General features: G+C 38.0%; 1 protein-coding gene across 1 annotated transcript in view; it reads left to right on the top strand.

Moving 5' to 3' along the window:
- The first annotated feature begins 3,924 nt into the window (after positions 1–3,924).
- LOC106082613 (estradiol 17-beta-dehydrogenase 11) overlaps positions 3,925–17,263 on the top strand; it is a 30,707-nt gene continuing 17,368 nt past the window's right edge. Inside the window, exon 1 of the mRNA XM_013245233.2 lies at positions 3,925–4,529. Within this exon, the coding sequence (XP_013100687.2) occupies positions 4,233–4,529 (297 nt within the window). The 5' untranslated portion in view covers positions 3,925–4,232. The remainder of the gene's footprint in view (positions 4,530–17,263) is intronic.

Genomic DNA, 17,263 nt, shown 5'->3' on the forward strand with positions numbered 1-17,263 from the left:
GCAGATATCTTGGGTATAAAAAAATTTTCCAAAAAAATTTGGATGATTTCGTATTCTTTGTATATAAACTTGATCTTCTGATCTCATAAAATCGGGTTTTAGTTATATATTGGGTTGCCCAAAAAGTAGTTGCGGATTTTTCATATAGTCGGCGTTGACAAATTTTTTCACAGCTTGTGACTCTGTAATTGCATTCTTTCTTCTGTCAGTTATCAGCTGTTAATTTTAGCTTGCTTTAGAAAAAAAGTGTAGAAAAGTATATTTGATTAAAGTTCATTCTAAGTTTTATTAAAAATGCATTTACTTTCTTTTAAAAAATCCGCAATTACTTTTTGGGCAACCCAATATAACCGCTATATAGATCGATATCCAGACTTAAAGTCTTGAGGCAATAAATTAGTCATTCTTAATCCGATTTCGATGAAATTTGCAACATTTAGTTCTGGTAGACCCTAATCATTACTGCGAAGTGCGGTTCTGATCGGACTATATTTGGATATAGCTGCCCTAAGACCGACCACCCGATCTCCCAATATAGGGTATTGAGGCCATAAAAGATCAATTTATTACCTGAATTCGATGAAATTTGGCATAGTGTGTTCTGGTAGACCCCTACCTATTCCAGTTAAATGTGGTACCAATCGGACCATATTTGGATATAGCTGCCATAAATACCGATCTCCTGATATTGTGTAATGAGCCTATAAAAGGAGCATTTTTCATCCCATTTTAATGAAATTTGGAAGTTCCGGTACCACATAGGAAATAAAAAAATAACTTCGAGCTCTGCATTAAATGCAATAACTTTTTAACCAAATTTTTATACCCACCACCATAGAATGGGGTATACTAATCTAGTCATTCAGTTTGAAACAACTCGAAATATTGATCTGCGACCCGATAAACTATATATACTCTGCATCGTCTCGACCTTCTGAGTCTATCCAGCCATGTCCGTCCGACTGCCGAAATCACGATAGAGGTTGAACACGTAACGCTAGCCGCTTGAAATTTAGCACAGATACTAACTATTGATGTAGGTCATTGGGGACTGCAAATGGACCATATCGGTCCAGATTTAGATATAGCTCCCATTTAAACTGATCTCCCGATTTGACCTCTTGAACCGCTGGAAGCCGCAGTTCTCGTTCGATTTGGTAGACATTTTGCAGATAGCGTTCTGTTAAGACTTCCAACAACAAGAACGGTCTGAATCGGTCTATAATCTGATATAGCTCCCATTTAAACCGATCTCCCCATTTGACTTCTTGAACCGCTGGAAGCCGCAATTTTCGTTCGATTTGAAGTTATGTATGTATTGCTCCGTTATGACTTCCAACAACTGTGCCAAATGCGGTCCAAATCGGTCGAGAACCTGATATAGCTCCCATATAAACCGATCTCCCGGTTTGAATTCTTGAGCCTTTCCAAGCCACAATTTTTGTCCGATTTGGCTGAAATTGAGCATGCGGTGTTCTATTAAGACTTTCAACATCTGTGCCAAATACGGTCCAAATCAATTTATAACACGATATAGCTCCAATGTAAACCGGTCTCTCGATTACCCTTGTTCGGTTCGTAGAACCTTTAATTTTTGATGGTTTGATAGAAGTTTGGTACTTAGAACATAACGTGCTAAGTTTGGCCGGGCCGAATCTTGGGAACCCACCACCATGGATTCTGCTAAAATATGGGAGCTATATCTAGTTAAAGGCCGATTTGATACCGTACTGGGCACAGTTGTTGAGAGTCGTAATAAAACACAATGTGCAAAATTTCATCCAAATCGGATAAAAATCGCTGCTTGTAAGGGCTCAAGATATGACATCGGGAGATCGGTTTATATGGGAGCTTTATCAGGTTATAGACCGATTTAGATCGTACTTGGCACAGTTGTTGGGAGCCATAACAAAACACCATGTGCAAAATTTCAGCCAAATCGGACAAAAATAGTGACTTTAATGGACTCAAGAATTTAAATCGGGAAATCGGAGCTATATCAGGTTGAGAGTCGTAACAGAATACAATGTGCAAAATTTCATCCAAATCGGATAAAAATCACTGCTTGTAAGGTCTCAAGAAATTAAATCGGGAGATCGATTTATATGGGAGCTATATCAGGTTATTGACCGATTTAGATCGTACTTGGCACAGTTGTTGGGAGTCATAACAAAACACTATGTGCACAATTTCAGCCAAATCGGACAAAAATTGTGGTTTTTATGAGCTCAAGAATTTAAATCGGGAAATCGGAGCTATATCAGGTTCTTGACCGTGCTTGGCACAGTTGTTGGATACCCACCACCTCGGGTACATTGGTAAACCACCTTTCATCATTAAATCAAGATATCGGTCTATATGGCAGCTATATGCGAATCTTGACCGATCTAGACCAAATTGAATAAATATATCAAGATCGGACAATAAATGCGCCTTTTATGGGCCCAAAACATTAAAACGAGGGATTGGTCTATATGGCAGCTATATCCAAATCTGGACCGATCTGAGCCAAATTGAAGAAGAATCACAAGGGACCTGACACAACTCACTGTCCCAAATTTCGGCGAAATCGGACAATAAATACGCCTTTTATGGGCCCAAATCCTTAAATCGAGAGACCGGTCTATATGGCATCTATATCCAAATCTGGACCGAAGTGGGCCAAATTGAGAAAGGATGTCTAAGGGCCTAACACAACTCACTGTCTCAAATTACAGCTAAATCGGAAAATAAATGTGACTTTTATGGGCCTAAGATCCTAAAACGGAGGATCGGTCTATATGGCAGCAATATCAAAATCTCAACCGATCTGGGCCAAATTAACGAAGCATGTCGAAGGGCTTAACACAATTCACTGGCTCAAATTTCAGCAAAATCGGATAATAAATGTGGCTTTTATTGGCATAGGACCCTAACGGATCGGACTCTCGACGGAACGGTGTATATGAAGGCTATACCAAGATATATAGTCCGATATAACCCATCTTCAAACTTAACCTGGTTATGTAGAAAAAAAAAGAATCTGTGCAAGGTTTCAGCTCAATATCTCTATTTTTAAAGACTGTAGCGTGATTTCAACAGACAGACGGACGGACATGTCTAGATCGTCTTAGATTTTTACGCTGATCAAGAATATACATACGAAATATCCATTTCCTTTTTTGACAACGTTACCCTTTGTTATACCCACCACCGAAATATGGGGGTATATTCATTGGTCATTCCGTTTGCAACACATCGAAATATCCATTTCCTATAGGGTCGGACTATAGGAAATGGATATTTCGATGTGTTGCAAACGGAATGACCAAATGAATATACCCCCATATTTCGGTGGTGGGTATAACAAAGGGTAAAGTTGTCAAAAAAGGGACAAAAATGCCCTTAAGGGTCACTACGGTAACGCTGTCCATGATAACTTGTTCGTTCGAAATCTATCTGACTTGCACTGGCTAGAGTGAACCAACTTCCTTCTTTTTCTGGATCTACTTTTTTATTTCTCCTCCGCCATTTCTTAAGTTTTGTTGCATTTTTTTATTTCTGTCCTACTCTAACTACTATGTTCTACTGTTCTCGACAGCCATCAAATCGTTGCTTTTGCCGCTAAGGCTTTTGTCTCAGCGCTCAGTTTCACTCGATATAAGTATGTCAAATATTTTGTTGTTATTAACCACTGTCTCTCCCTGCAAATATTGGCTAGACGAGTTTTGTTGTTGTTGCCACTCATCATCTTTAACATCGTCGTCAAGTGTTCGAGTATCGAGTAATACGCCCGCGATGCGGTACCCAATGACGTATGAGTGTGTTTTTATGTTTCTGCTGTAAGTTTTGAGTTGAAAAAAAAAACATACCTCGCAAACACACACAACAATAGCCACAACAAATGAAAACTTGAAAATATTCGATGTCACGACGATGAAAACCACAACGAGTTGAGACGATGAGAGACACAGACGATGTTACCACGATCAATAGCAGAGAAACGGTGAAATAAACAACAAACGCGTTTAAAGCGTCGTTAAGAGTGGAAGTGCGGTGAAAAATAGCGCTTAAGTCAAGTTGGTAAAACAAAAACATACAAAACAACCAAAAAACAAGAGTAGCGCGCGCGTTTTTGGCCAGTGCATAGTGAATTTGAAAAAAAAACAAGATAAAAAAAGTGTTTTTTTCTTATATCAAATAAAGAAATTTTTTTGTGTTTACTTTAAAATTTATTGAGTATTAAAGCAAAAATGGTAGATCACTCTGTTACCATTATGACCCGTTCCAACACGGATGTGCCTGGTGCAACGAGCACCACAGCCACAGTGACTCCACCCGTACGCAGCAGCACTACCACCACCACGGTGACCACATCATCTTCGCCTCGTCAAAATGATGAGGTTACCCGAGGCATTTACAATCTGAAAATGGTGCTTTTCCTGTTGCTGCTGCCATTGATTCTATTTGCGGTCTTTCTGAAGCACCTTTTGGATTATCTGTTCGGTTTGGGCTCCAAGGAGAAAGATGTCAGGGGCAAAGTGGCAGTGGTAAGTGGAGATGACAGCAATATTTCACTTCAATAATAGGCCTTTGGTGGTCAAACCTAGATTCGAATATTTTTTGTTTAATTAAGCGATGACAATATCAACTAAATATGGCATCCCCTTGCTCACTTGGCCCCCGTTGTGGTTGTTTATGACACCCATGCCAACCGCCTACACTATACACTCAAATGCACAAATCACACTTAAAATCACCTCAAAAGGAGTAGGCCGTTAAATAAGAAAACATGATTTGCTCTTTTGGGCCTCATATACCCAAAACAAGCATCTCGCAAAGAAATCTTGGCTTAAAGAATGTTTTGTTTTCTTCTTCTTCCGCGCTCTCTCTCTCTCCTCCTTTGTTATCAATAACGTCATCGTTGATCACTAACAAGTTTTCTGTGGTGTCTGCCTTAAAATATCCACCACACACACAGTGGTGTTTTCAAAAATAGCACAGTTTGCTATTGAGTTGTTACTGAGTAACTCAAGAGTTGTGAATCATTTGCTTTGTTTTGACTTTATCGAATGAGTCGAGTAGTTTAATTAAAATTCTATCCATGCTGATTAAAATTCATACGTGAAAGCATCTCAGCTTTGTTTAGCGATTAATTATTGGAAAATGCAAATAATACTTTTTTCTATTAATGTTATGCATTTGGGTTTATTTGGTGAGGCATTTTTATTGGAGAATGTTTTAAAAATGGATTTTGAAACAAATATTTGATCTAGATATGAAATTTCGATATCAACACTGAAAGTTTGCATATTTTGCAATAATTTATTGGTAGAAAAGGCCCCCGTCCCGCACAACAGCATATAGCATTATGGTATGGTATGATCACTAGAGTAAACATCCAATGCAAGACATGTGGTTTAAGTAGGTGTAGGTGTATAAGGCAAGAGTTGCATTTCTTGCCTATTCAAAAAAGTTTGGATTCCAAAAGTTAATTTTGGTCATAAAATTATTTTATTTTGTTGCTGAAAATGCGTCCATAAAAAATCAAAACTCTAAAAACCCTTTAAAAAGTTTAGGCAGTATGTGGTGTGCAAAATGCATTGGACAAGTTACAGTGATCGCGATTTTGGCCTTACCAGGGGCTTCTTTAGACTTCTTAGCCACTTAAAGACTACCTGCTTCCACATTGAAAAAAAAAAATGGATAAGATGGATTAAACAAATACTTAGCAACAAATTACTGCTGACCCATATTTACAAGACTTCCTGCTGTTACAGCAAACCTATCTGCTGTTTTTACCAACAAATTTTTAAAATCAAATTTTGGTTAATTATACCCACCACCGAAGGATGGGGGTATATTTATTTTGCCATTCCGTTTGCATCACATCGAAATATCCATTTCCGACCCTATAATGTATATATATTCTTGATCAGCGTAAACATCTAAGACGATATAGACATGTCTGTCCGTCTGTCTGTTGAAATCACTCTACTGACTTTAGAAATAGAGACATTGAGCTGAAACTTTGCACAGATTATTTTTTTGTTCATAAGCAGTTTAAGTTCGAAGATGGGATATATCGGAATATATCTAGATAAAGCCCCCATATAGACCGATCTGCCGATTTAGGGTCTTAGGCCCATAAAAGCCACATTTATTATCCGATTTTACTGAAATTTGGGACAGTGCGTTGTGTTATGCCCTTCGATCTCCTTTAATTTGGCCCAGATTGGTCCAGATTTGGATATAGATGTCATATAGACCGATCCTCCGATTTAGGGTTTTAGGCTCATAAAAGCCACACTTATTTTCCGATTTTGCTGAAATTTAAGACAGTGAGTTGTGTTAAGCCCTTCGACATCCTTCCTCAATTTTGCCCAGATCGGTCCAGATTTGCATATAGCTGCCATATAGACCGATCCTCCGATTTAGGGTGTTAGGCCCATAAAAGGCGCATTTATTATCCGCTTTTGCTGAAATTTGGGATAGAGAGTTGTGTTAGGCCCCTCGACATCTCTCTTCAATTTGGCCCTTATCGGTTTGGATTTAGATATAGCTGTCACATAGACCGATCTCTCGATTAAGGTTTTGGGGCCATAAAAGGCGCATTTATTGTCCTTTCTGCAATATGGTCCATAAAAGGCGCATTTATTGTCCGATATAGCCGAAATTTGCGACAGTGAGTAGTGTTAGGCTCTTCGAAATTTTTCCGCAACTTGGACCATATTGGTTCAGATTTGAATATAGCTGCCATATAAACCGATCTCTCGATTAAGGTCTTGGGCCCCTAAAAGACGCACTTATTTTCCAATTTTGACGATATTTGAAACAAAGAGGTATGTTAGGCCCACCGACATCCTTGTTCAATTTTGTCCAGATCGTTTCAGATTTAGATATAGCTGACCTTTAGACCGATCTCTGGACTTAAGGTTTTGGGCCCCTAAAAGAAGCATTTATTGTCCAATTTCGCCGAAATTTGGGATAGTGAGTTGTGTTAGGGTCTTCGACATCCTTCTTCAATTTGACCCAGATCGGTTCAGATTTGGGTATAGCTGCCGTATAGACCCATCTCTCGATTTAAAGTCGTGGCCCCATAAAAGGCGCATTTATAAACCGATTTCACTGAAATTTGACACAGTGACTTATGTTGGGCTTTTCGACATCCGTGTCGTATATAGTTCAGATCGGTTTATTTTTCGATATAGCTACTTAAAATACCAATATTTTGTTATACACAATTGAACAATGACTTGCACTTATTAGTATTTGGTCCAAGTAGGAACATATTTCGATAAAGCCGCTATGGGACATAAGGTATGGATTTTTCATCAGATTTTGACGAATGGTGGTTTACATATATACCTGAGGTGGTGGGTATCCAAAGTTCGGCCCGGCCGAACTTAATGCCTCTTTACATGTTCTTTTTCTGATGTGGACAAAGGCTGTTTTGCTTCCCTTTATGTACACTGTGCAAGGTAAACTAAAACTTCAACTTCAGGTTCTTCTAGCAAGATTGGAAAAAAAAGATTGAGGCAATCGCTTTATTAGCGTGTAGCATCCGATTTTAATTAGGTTATATGGCAATCCGTCGGCACCTGCTGCCCTATAATATTTTAGCTGGTTTAATGTATTTATAAATAATTATATTTAAAATGCAGCCAAAATGGCTAAATAAGGATTTTTGCTTGGCAGAGCGTAAATAATTCAAATCGTTAGCCAAATGGGGTAACCAGGTTTCATCAAACAAATCTGCCAATTTGTTTAAAAAACTGCTATTTTTCACACCAAACTGTTTCCTTGTCTCCCCTGAATGTTTATCTTGGTATAACATTTCAAATATTTACCCAAATCTTCATACGCTGCGATATGATCCGATCATATCTTATACATATGCATGTATGTGCATATACATATGTATGTAGATATGTTTTGTTATTGTTTTACTTAATTTGTTGAGATATTCCAAACCAAACTTAAATACGGATATCATTGTAAATATGTATGTACGGACAAAGTTCTATTGCGTGATCTTAAAGCGATGTAGTGTGGAGAAACCTCGCTTAGGCAAAGTTTGCAGTTTCAAGGCTTCATTCATGTTGGGTGTGGTTTGAATGTAAAAATTCCCCCACCCCATTTATGGAATTCTCATTATTTTCGGTTTATTTTGTTTGTCGCTTAATCTTAAACAAATATTATATCGTATTTTGCCTCAAGACGAAGTGTTTGTTTGCTCTGAAAAAAAAAAACAAAATATTTGTTTAACATTTCTCTGCCAAGAGTTTGCTACTCTGTATGTTCGCACGAGTCATTGAAGTGAAAAATTTCAATTTTTGTTTGCCCCTTCATTAGCATCTAATGGCCTAACAACTATGAAGACATTTATTTTCACCCTCGTGATTTTTTGTTTTAGTTTTTTTGTTTTGATATTCTTAATTTGTCTCATTTAATTGTCTTTTTTTTTGTTATTTTCTATCATGTTATCTATTTTTTCTAATCTTTTATTGTAATTTATTTAAAAAAAATGGAAAAAAACAAGAGGCTGTTAAAATCGCAAGCTTTTATTTTTTCATGCTTAACTGATTTTCTTTGCCAAGCTTCATTAAAATTGAAAATTCGCATAGACGGCAAGATGTTGAGGTTTTTTTTTTGAGTCTTGTAGGGCGGTCAGTCTGGGAAGTGTGGGTAAATTTTCAAAATTATGAAAATCGGGCGATATAAATAGGGACGCTACAAATGAAGAACGATAGGGATCGCTCTTTTGACATTTCTCTTCAGTTAGGTTTGCCATGTCATGATGGAAAGATACAAGAGCCAACAATCAGTCGAAATTATTAAAATTTACTAGCGAAATTCGGAGTCAGTGGCCTCAACGTTACGAGCGCTACGATGAGGCTCATTTCTGACCGAATGGCTTCGTCAATAAGCAAAATAAGAGTTACTGGTCATACACGTACTCCATGAGTCATCATTGCATCCCGCAAAAATTACGGTTTGGTGCGGTTTATGGGCCGGCGGCGTCATTGGGCCGTACTTCTTCCTTGATGATTGAGACCGGCACGGCACTGTATATGGGAATCTCTACCGTTACTGATAACAGTTTATTTTGACCCCAATTGGATTATATGGAGTTGGAGGACACGTGGTTTCAACAGGACGGCATCACAATCATTTTTTTTGAAATCAAGTTTCGAGAACGTGATATCTCACGAAATGGTTCAGTCGATTGGCCGCCTTGGTAGTGGGAATTGACGTCGTTAGACTATTTCCTGTGGGGCCATGTCCAGTTTATGGTATATGCCAACAAGCCACCACGATTGATGAACTTCGTACGAATATCGAACGTGAAATTGCAGCAGTATAGGCCGATTTATGCTTGATATTCGTCGAAAATTGGATTCACTGTCTGGACTTTTGCAAACGTGCTCGTGGTGGCCATGCAAAAGAAATGAGTTCCATACATAATTGCATCGAAAGTACTTTCGCAAGATTAAAGAATTTCATTGATATTCAAAACCGTTTTTGTTATATTAAAACAAGTAAAAGCGTGCTAAGTTCGGCCGGGCCGAATCTTATATACCCTCCACCATGGAGCGCATTTGTCAGTTCTTTTCCCGGCATCTCTTCTTAGGCAAAAAATGAGAATTGCGATCTCTAGAGGCCCAAGAAGTCAAGACCCAAGATCGGTTTATATGGCAGCTACTTCAGGTTATGGACCGATTTGACCCATACTTGGCACAGTTGTTGGATATCATAAAAAAACACGTGGTGCAAAATTTCATTCTAATCGGATAAGAATTGCTCACTCTAGAGCCTCAAGAAGTCAAGACCCAAGATCGGTTTATATGGCAGCTATACCAGATTATTAACCGAATTGAACCATACTTAGCACAGTCATTAGAAGTGATACTAAAACACTATGTGCAAAATTTCAGCCTAGTCGGATAAGAATTGCGCACTCTAGAGGCTCAAGAAGTCAAGACCCAAGATCGGTTTATATGGCAGCTATATCAGGTTATGGACCGATTTGAACCATACTTGGCACAGTTGTTGGATATCGTAACAAAACACGTCGTGCAAAATTTCATTCCAATCGGATAAGAATTGCGCACTCTAGAGGCTCAAGAAGTCAAGACCCAAGATCGGTTTATATGGCAGCTGTATCAGGTTATGGACCGATTTGAACCATACTTGCCACAGTTATTGGATATCACAGCAAAACACGTCGTGCAAAATTTCATTCAAATCGGATAAGAATTGCGCACTCTAGAGGCTCAAGAAGTCAAGACCCAAGATCGGTTTATATGGCAGCTATATCAAAACATGGACCGATATGGCCCATTTACAATACCAACCGACCTACACTAATAAGAAGTATTTGTGCAAAATTTCAAGCGGCTAGCTTTACTCCTTCGGAAGTTAGCGTGCTTTCGACAGACAGACGGACGGACGGACGGACGGACGGACGGACGGACGGACAGACGGACGGACATGGCTAGATCGACATAAAATTTCACGACGATCAAGAATATATATACTTTATGGGGTCTCAGACGAATATTTCGAGTAGTTACAAACAGAATGACGAAATTAGTATACCCCCCATCTTATGGTGGAGGGTATAAAAAAAAACTTTTGTAGCTCTCTTAGCCGAAATTCACCAGTAATGATAAAATCCTCAAGGTCTCAAAGCCATCTGGGTTGCAAAATTTACATGGACATGGCTAAATCTTATTAGCCAATCGGATCGGATAATATTTGCGCCCTCTGGAGGCTCAAAAATCAAGATCCCAGATCGGTTTATATGACAGCTATATCAGGTTATGAACCGATTTGGCACAGTTGTTGAAAGTCACATCGAAACAAGTCATGCAAAATTTCAGCCAAAACGGGTAGGAATTGCGCCCTCTTGAGGCTCAAGAAGTCAAGACCCCAGATCGGTTTATACATAGCTACATAAAATTTGAACCGATATGGCCCATTTACAATCCCAACCAACCTACACTATTAAGAAGTATTTGTGCAAAATTTCAAGCGGCCAGCTTTAGTCCTTCGAAATTTACCGTGGTTTCGCCAAACAGACGGACGGAGTAGTAAAAAGTCTGGGCCGAACTTTGGATACCCGCCACCTCGGGTATATATGTAAACCACTTTTCGTCATAATCCGGTGAAAAATGCATAATTTATGCCCCCATAGCAGCTATATCGAAATATGGTCCAACTTGGACCAAATTCGGCATGGACATTGAATGGTGTAATAAGTACAAGGTCATAGTTCAATTTTGTAGAACATAATATTGGATATAGCTACCATCCAATATAGACCGATCTGAAGCATATACGATGTCGATAAGCCTAACATAAGTCACTGTGTCAAATTTGAGCGAAATCGAGAGATGGGTCTATATGGCATCTATACCCAAATCTGAACCGTTCTGGGTCAAATTGAAGAATGATGTCGAAGACCCTAACATAACTCACTGTTCAAAATGTCGACAACATCGGACAATAAATGAGCCTTTTATGGGCCCAAAACCTTAAATCAAGAGATCGGTCTATATGACAGCTATAACCAAATCTGAACCGATCTGGGCCAAATTGAAGAAGAATGTCGGTGGGTCTAACATAACTCTTTGTTTCAAATATCGGCGAAATCGGAAAACAAGTGCCTCTTTTAGGGGCCCAAGACTTTACAAACGGAATGACTAGATTAGTATACCCCCATTCTACGGTGGTGGGTATAACAATGTCAAATATTTTAAATAATTTATTCAATTTACCTCTCAGTAACAAATGTTGCCACTATTTGATCATTACCACACTTCCATGACTCAGGTTAAGAGTTTTTCAATAACTTACATAACCGATTTTCACGGGTATTATTTTTTTTTTAATCTTTGTATTACAAAAGGAAATGGGCTTCCCAAGACTGGTGATTTTTATTTCAGTCTTATAATAAATTCAAGTTCAATATGCATTAAGAAATAAGGGTGCAATAACTGATAAAGGATAGAATACAAAATACATGTCCAACATGTATGTTGTTGTTGTTATAACAGTGTGTTGCGTTGTTCTAACTTTCGACAGCATGGTTCAGTTGAATAACCAGATCCAGGAACTCTGCGGCACTCTTTTGTTAAGAAATTTTTATAGTAAAAATTTCGTCAAGAAATTTTTAATAGTAAAAATTTCGTCAAGGAAATTTCTTGACGAAATTTTTAATAGTAAAAATTTCGTCAAGAAATTTTTATAGTAAAAATTTCGTCAAGAAATTTTTAATAGTAAAAATTTCGTCAAGAAATTTTTATAGTAAAAATTCCGTCAAGAAATTTTTATAGTAAAAATTCCGTCAAGAAATTTTTAATAGTAAAAATTTCGTCAAGAAATTTTTAATAGTAAAAATTTCGTCAAGAAATTTTTATAGTAAAAATTTCGTCAAGAAATTTTTAATAGTAAAAATTTCGTCAAGAAATTTTTATAGTAAAAATTTCGTCAAGAAATTTTTAATAGTAAAAATTTCGTCAAGAAATTTTTATAGTAAAAATTTCCTCAAGAAATTTTTATAGTAAAAATTTCCTCAAGAAATTTTTATAGTAAAAATTTCCTCAAGAAATTTTTATAGTAAAAATTTCGTCAAGAAATTTTTATAGTAAAATTTTCCTCAAGAAATTTTTATAGTAAAAATTTGCTCAAGAAATTTTTATAGTAAAAATTTCGTCAAGAAATTTTTATAGTAAAAATTTCCTCAAGAAATTTTTATAGTAAAAATTTCCTCAAGAAATTTTTATAGTAAAAATTTCCTCAAGAAATTTTTATAGTAAAAATTTCCTCAAGAAATTTTTATAGTAAAAATTTCCTCAAGAAATTTTTATAGTAAAAATTTCCTCAAGAAATTTTTATAGTAAAAATTTCCTCAAGAAATGTTTATAGTAAAAATCAAAAATTTCTTCCTCAAGAAGAAAATTTTTATTGTATAACTTCCTCAAATTCCTTTAAGAAATTTCCTCAATCGCTCGAAATGTTTTTGAACTCTTGCCTGTAAAAACGATGTTAGACAGTTTTGTTGCATTTGGGGAAATAGCAAACATAGTCGTTGCATCTCTTTCCACATGCTTGTAATCACTTGAATGAAAAGATTGACTTGGAATTGTTAATTCTCTGTTAATGTCCAATAAATGTTGTAATTAATTTATAATGGCGCAGTGGGTCAGCGTTTCGCTGATGCATGATTCAAAGGGAGAATAATTTTCGAATAAAAACTTAGAAGCGCCACAGATGACGGTGATCTCGCCGCTGGCTTGGTTCGTTGACTGCCTGAATGTTTAGTTGGCTGGCTCGCTTTCACTTGCTGCGGCCCATGCCCAATGAAATTATGACGAGACGATGGGGTTACTAATGTCGTTAACATTTAATTAAGATTTTTGTTATTGTTTAATAGTTTAACAAATGAATGAGGCTGTAGGGTCAGTCAATAAGGCAGCCACTTAGGCAGTCAGTCAGTTAGTCTCTTGCAAGAGAGGGAGTTTCCATTGGGAATGCATTGGCGTTCATTCATAGCCTGATAGAAAAAGCTTTTCGATAGACTGTCAGTTGTAGCCAATGGTCATGTAGGGGAGACAGGGGAACTTGAATTGATTGGGAAGTAAGCGTTTTTTTTTTGTTTCTAGTGACTCTTTCCGTTTGGAATGTTGGCAGACGTGTTGTTGTACTAACCTGTTGATGTCGATGCTGTGATGTAATCCCTGAGCCTGTACAGAAGCGCAGATATTCACATCGTTATGCGAAAAGTAATTTTGAGTTTTTGGCACTTAGATTTTTTTCGCTGTTGTTGCCATTATTTATTAGATATTTATTTAAATTTTTGTTGTTTCACTTGCTGTTGTTGCTGCTAATGTGTGTGTGTGAATGAATTATGAAATGAATGAATGAATGACAGGTGTGCGGTATGTTAACGAAATAATAATAAGGTAAAACTCAAGAGAATTTCTGTCAATTATTTAGAAATTGGTAGATATCCCTGTAAATGGGGACTAATAATAAGAAAAGAGCTACATACGTAAACTCCTGCCTACCTTAAATATTAATGAAGTAAAAGGGCCTTAAGTTCGGCTGGGTCGATCCTTGGATACCCACCACCTCGGTATATATGTAAACCACCTTTTGTCATAATCCGGTGAAAAATGCATAATTTATGCCCCCATAGCAGCTTTATCGAAATATGGTCCCATTTGGACCAAATTCGACACGGATATTGAGTGGTGTTATAAGTACAAGTCATTGTTCAATTTTGTAGAGCAAAAATTTGGTCTTTTTGGTAGCTATATCCATATAGTCCGATCTGAAGCATATACAACACGGATTTCGAAAAGCCTAACATAAGTCACTGTGTTAAGTTTCAGCGAAATCGGATTATAAATGAGCCTTTTGTGCGGCCAAGACTTCAAATCGAGAGATGGGTCTATATGGCAGCTATATCCAAATCTGAACCGATCTAGGCCAAATTGAAGAGGCTGTTGAAGGGTGTAACACAACTCACTGTCCCAAATTTCGGTGAAATCGGGCAATAATTGTGCCTTTAATGGTGCCAAAACCTTATATCGAGAGATAGGTCTATATGGCAGCTATATCCAAATCTAGACCGATCTGGGCCAAATTAAAGAAGGTTCTCGAAGGCCTTAACAGAACTCCCTGTCCCAAGTTTCGGCGACATCGGACAATAAATGCGCCTTTTATGTTCTCAAAACCTTAAATAGAGATATCGGTTTATATGGCAGCTATATAGAAATCTAGACCGATTTGGGGCAAGTTTCAGAAAAATGTCGAAGAGCCTAACACAACTCACTGTCCCAAATTTCGGCGATATCGGACAGTAAATGCCCCTTTTATGGACCAAAAATCTTAAATCTAGAGATCGGTTTATATGGCAGCTATATCCAAATTTAGACTGATCTGGGCCAAATTAAAAAGGTTCAGTAAATGCCCCTTTTATGAACCAAAAATCTTAAATCGAGAGATCGGTCTATATGGCAGCTATATTCAAATCTAGACCGATCTGGGTCAAATTAAAAAAGGTTCTCGAAGGCCTTAACAGAACTCCCTCTCCCAAATTTCGGTGAAATCGGACAATGAGTGCGCCTTTTATGGGCCAAAAACCTTAAATCGAGAGATGGGTCTATATGGCAGCTATATCCAAATGTAGACCGATCTGTGCCATATTGTAGAAAGATATCGAGGGGCCTAACATAACCCACTGTCCCATATTTCGGCGACATCGGACAATAAATGCGCCTTTTATGGGCCCAAAACCTTAAATCGAGAGATCGGTCTATATGGCAGCTATATTCAAGTCTAGACCGATCTGGGTCAAATTAAAACAGGTTCTCGAAGGCCTTAACAGAACTCCCTGTCCCAAATTTCGGCGATTTCGGACAATAAATACGCCTTTTATGAACCAAAAACCTTAAATCGAGAGATCGGTCTTTATGGCAGCTATATCCAAATCTGGACCGATCTGTGTCATATTGCAGAAAGATGTCGAGGAACCTAACACAACTGACTGTCCCAAATTTCGGTGAAATCGGACAATAAATTCGCCTTTTATGGGCCCAAAAACTTAAATCGAGAGATCGGTCTATATGGCAGCTATATCCAAATGTAGACCGATCTGTGCCATATTGCAGAAAGATCTCGAGGGGCCTATCTTACCTCACTGTCCCAAATTTCGGCGACATCGGACAATAAATGCGCCTTTTATGGGCCAAAAACCTTAAATCGAGAGATCGGTCTATATGCCAGCCAAATTGAAGAAGGATGTCGATAGCCTTAACAGAACTCCCTGTCCCAAATTTCAGCGACATCGGACAATAAATGCGCCTTTTATGGAGTAAAAATCTTAAATCGAGAGATCGGTCTTTATGGCAGCTATATCCAAATCTGGACCGATCTATGTAATATTGCAGAAAGATGTCGAGGAACCTAACACATCTGACTGTCCCAAATTTTAGCAAAATCGGACAATATATGTGGCTTTTATGGGCTAAGACCCTAAATCGGCGGATCGGTCTATATGGCAGCTATATCCAAATCTGGACCAATCTGGGCCAAATGAAAGAAAGATTTCGAAGGGCTTAACACAACTCACTGTCTTGAATTTCAGCAAAATCGGATAAGAAATGTGGCTTTTATGGGCCTAAGACCCTAAATCGGCGGATCGGTCTATATGGGGGCCATATAAAGATATAGTCCGATATAGCCCACCTTCGAACTTAACCTGCTTATGGACAAAAAAAGAATCTGTGCAAAGTTTCAGCTCAAAATCACTATTTTTAGTGATATCACCATAGCGCAGAGGTTACCATATTCGTCTATGAACGCCTGGGTTCGAATCCTGGCGAGACCATCAAAAAAAAATTTCAGTAGTGGTTTTTTCCTCCTAATGCTGGCAACATTTGTGAGGTACTATGCCATGAAAAACTTCTCTCCAAAGAGGTGTCGCACTGTGGCACGCCGTTCGGACTCGGCTATTACAAAGAGGCCCCTTATCATTGAGCTTAAAATTTGAATCGGACTGCACTCATTGATATGTGAGAAGTTTGCCCCTGTTCCTTAGTGGAATGTTAATGGGCGAAATTTGCAATTTGCAATCGCTATTTTTAAAGACTGTATCGTGATTTCAATTGACAGACGGACGGACATGGCTAGGTCGTCTTAGATTTTTACGCTGATCAAGAATATATATACTTTATAGGGTCGGAAATGGATATTTGGATGTGTTGCAAACGGAATGACAAAATTAATTTATCCCCATCCTGCGGTGGTGGGTAAAAAAAATGTAATCATATCTTGTCATTAGGTAGTTTAGGTAAGCGCGACAGTCCTTTTTGGACTCACTGAGACAATTTAAAATCAATTGTGATACAACAGGGGTGACAGACCAAGGCCGAGCTTGCAAAATGCAAAATTTTGTAAATTTTGCCCATGAACATTCCACTAAGGAACAGGGGCAAACGAGGCCGAGCTTGCTTACATACAAAAGCTTGAATAGGATCGCCACTTCCACATGAAAATGTGGTTACAGTAACAACACGAAGGCCTCTGATAATCGAATCCACGACCGCCTCACTGGTAATCCGAGCATGGTACCAACTCGGCTACCGGGGCGCCTGTCATTAGGTAGGTCTCTTTAAACTGCTGAGAAAAGCCTGTCATTAGGTAAGTCCCTTAAAAAAAAGAGACTACCCATAGTTATCTGCTGAGCAAAGCCTCATTTGGCTGATTATCT

Source organism: Stomoxys calcitrans, chromosome 2 (assembly GCF_963082655.1).
Source record: "Stomoxys calcitrans chromosome 2, idStoCalc2.1, whole genome shotgun sequence".
In the NCBI taxonomy this organism is placed as follows: domain Eukaryota; kingdom Metazoa; phylum Arthropoda; class Insecta; order Diptera; family Muscidae; genus Stomoxys; species Stomoxys calcitrans.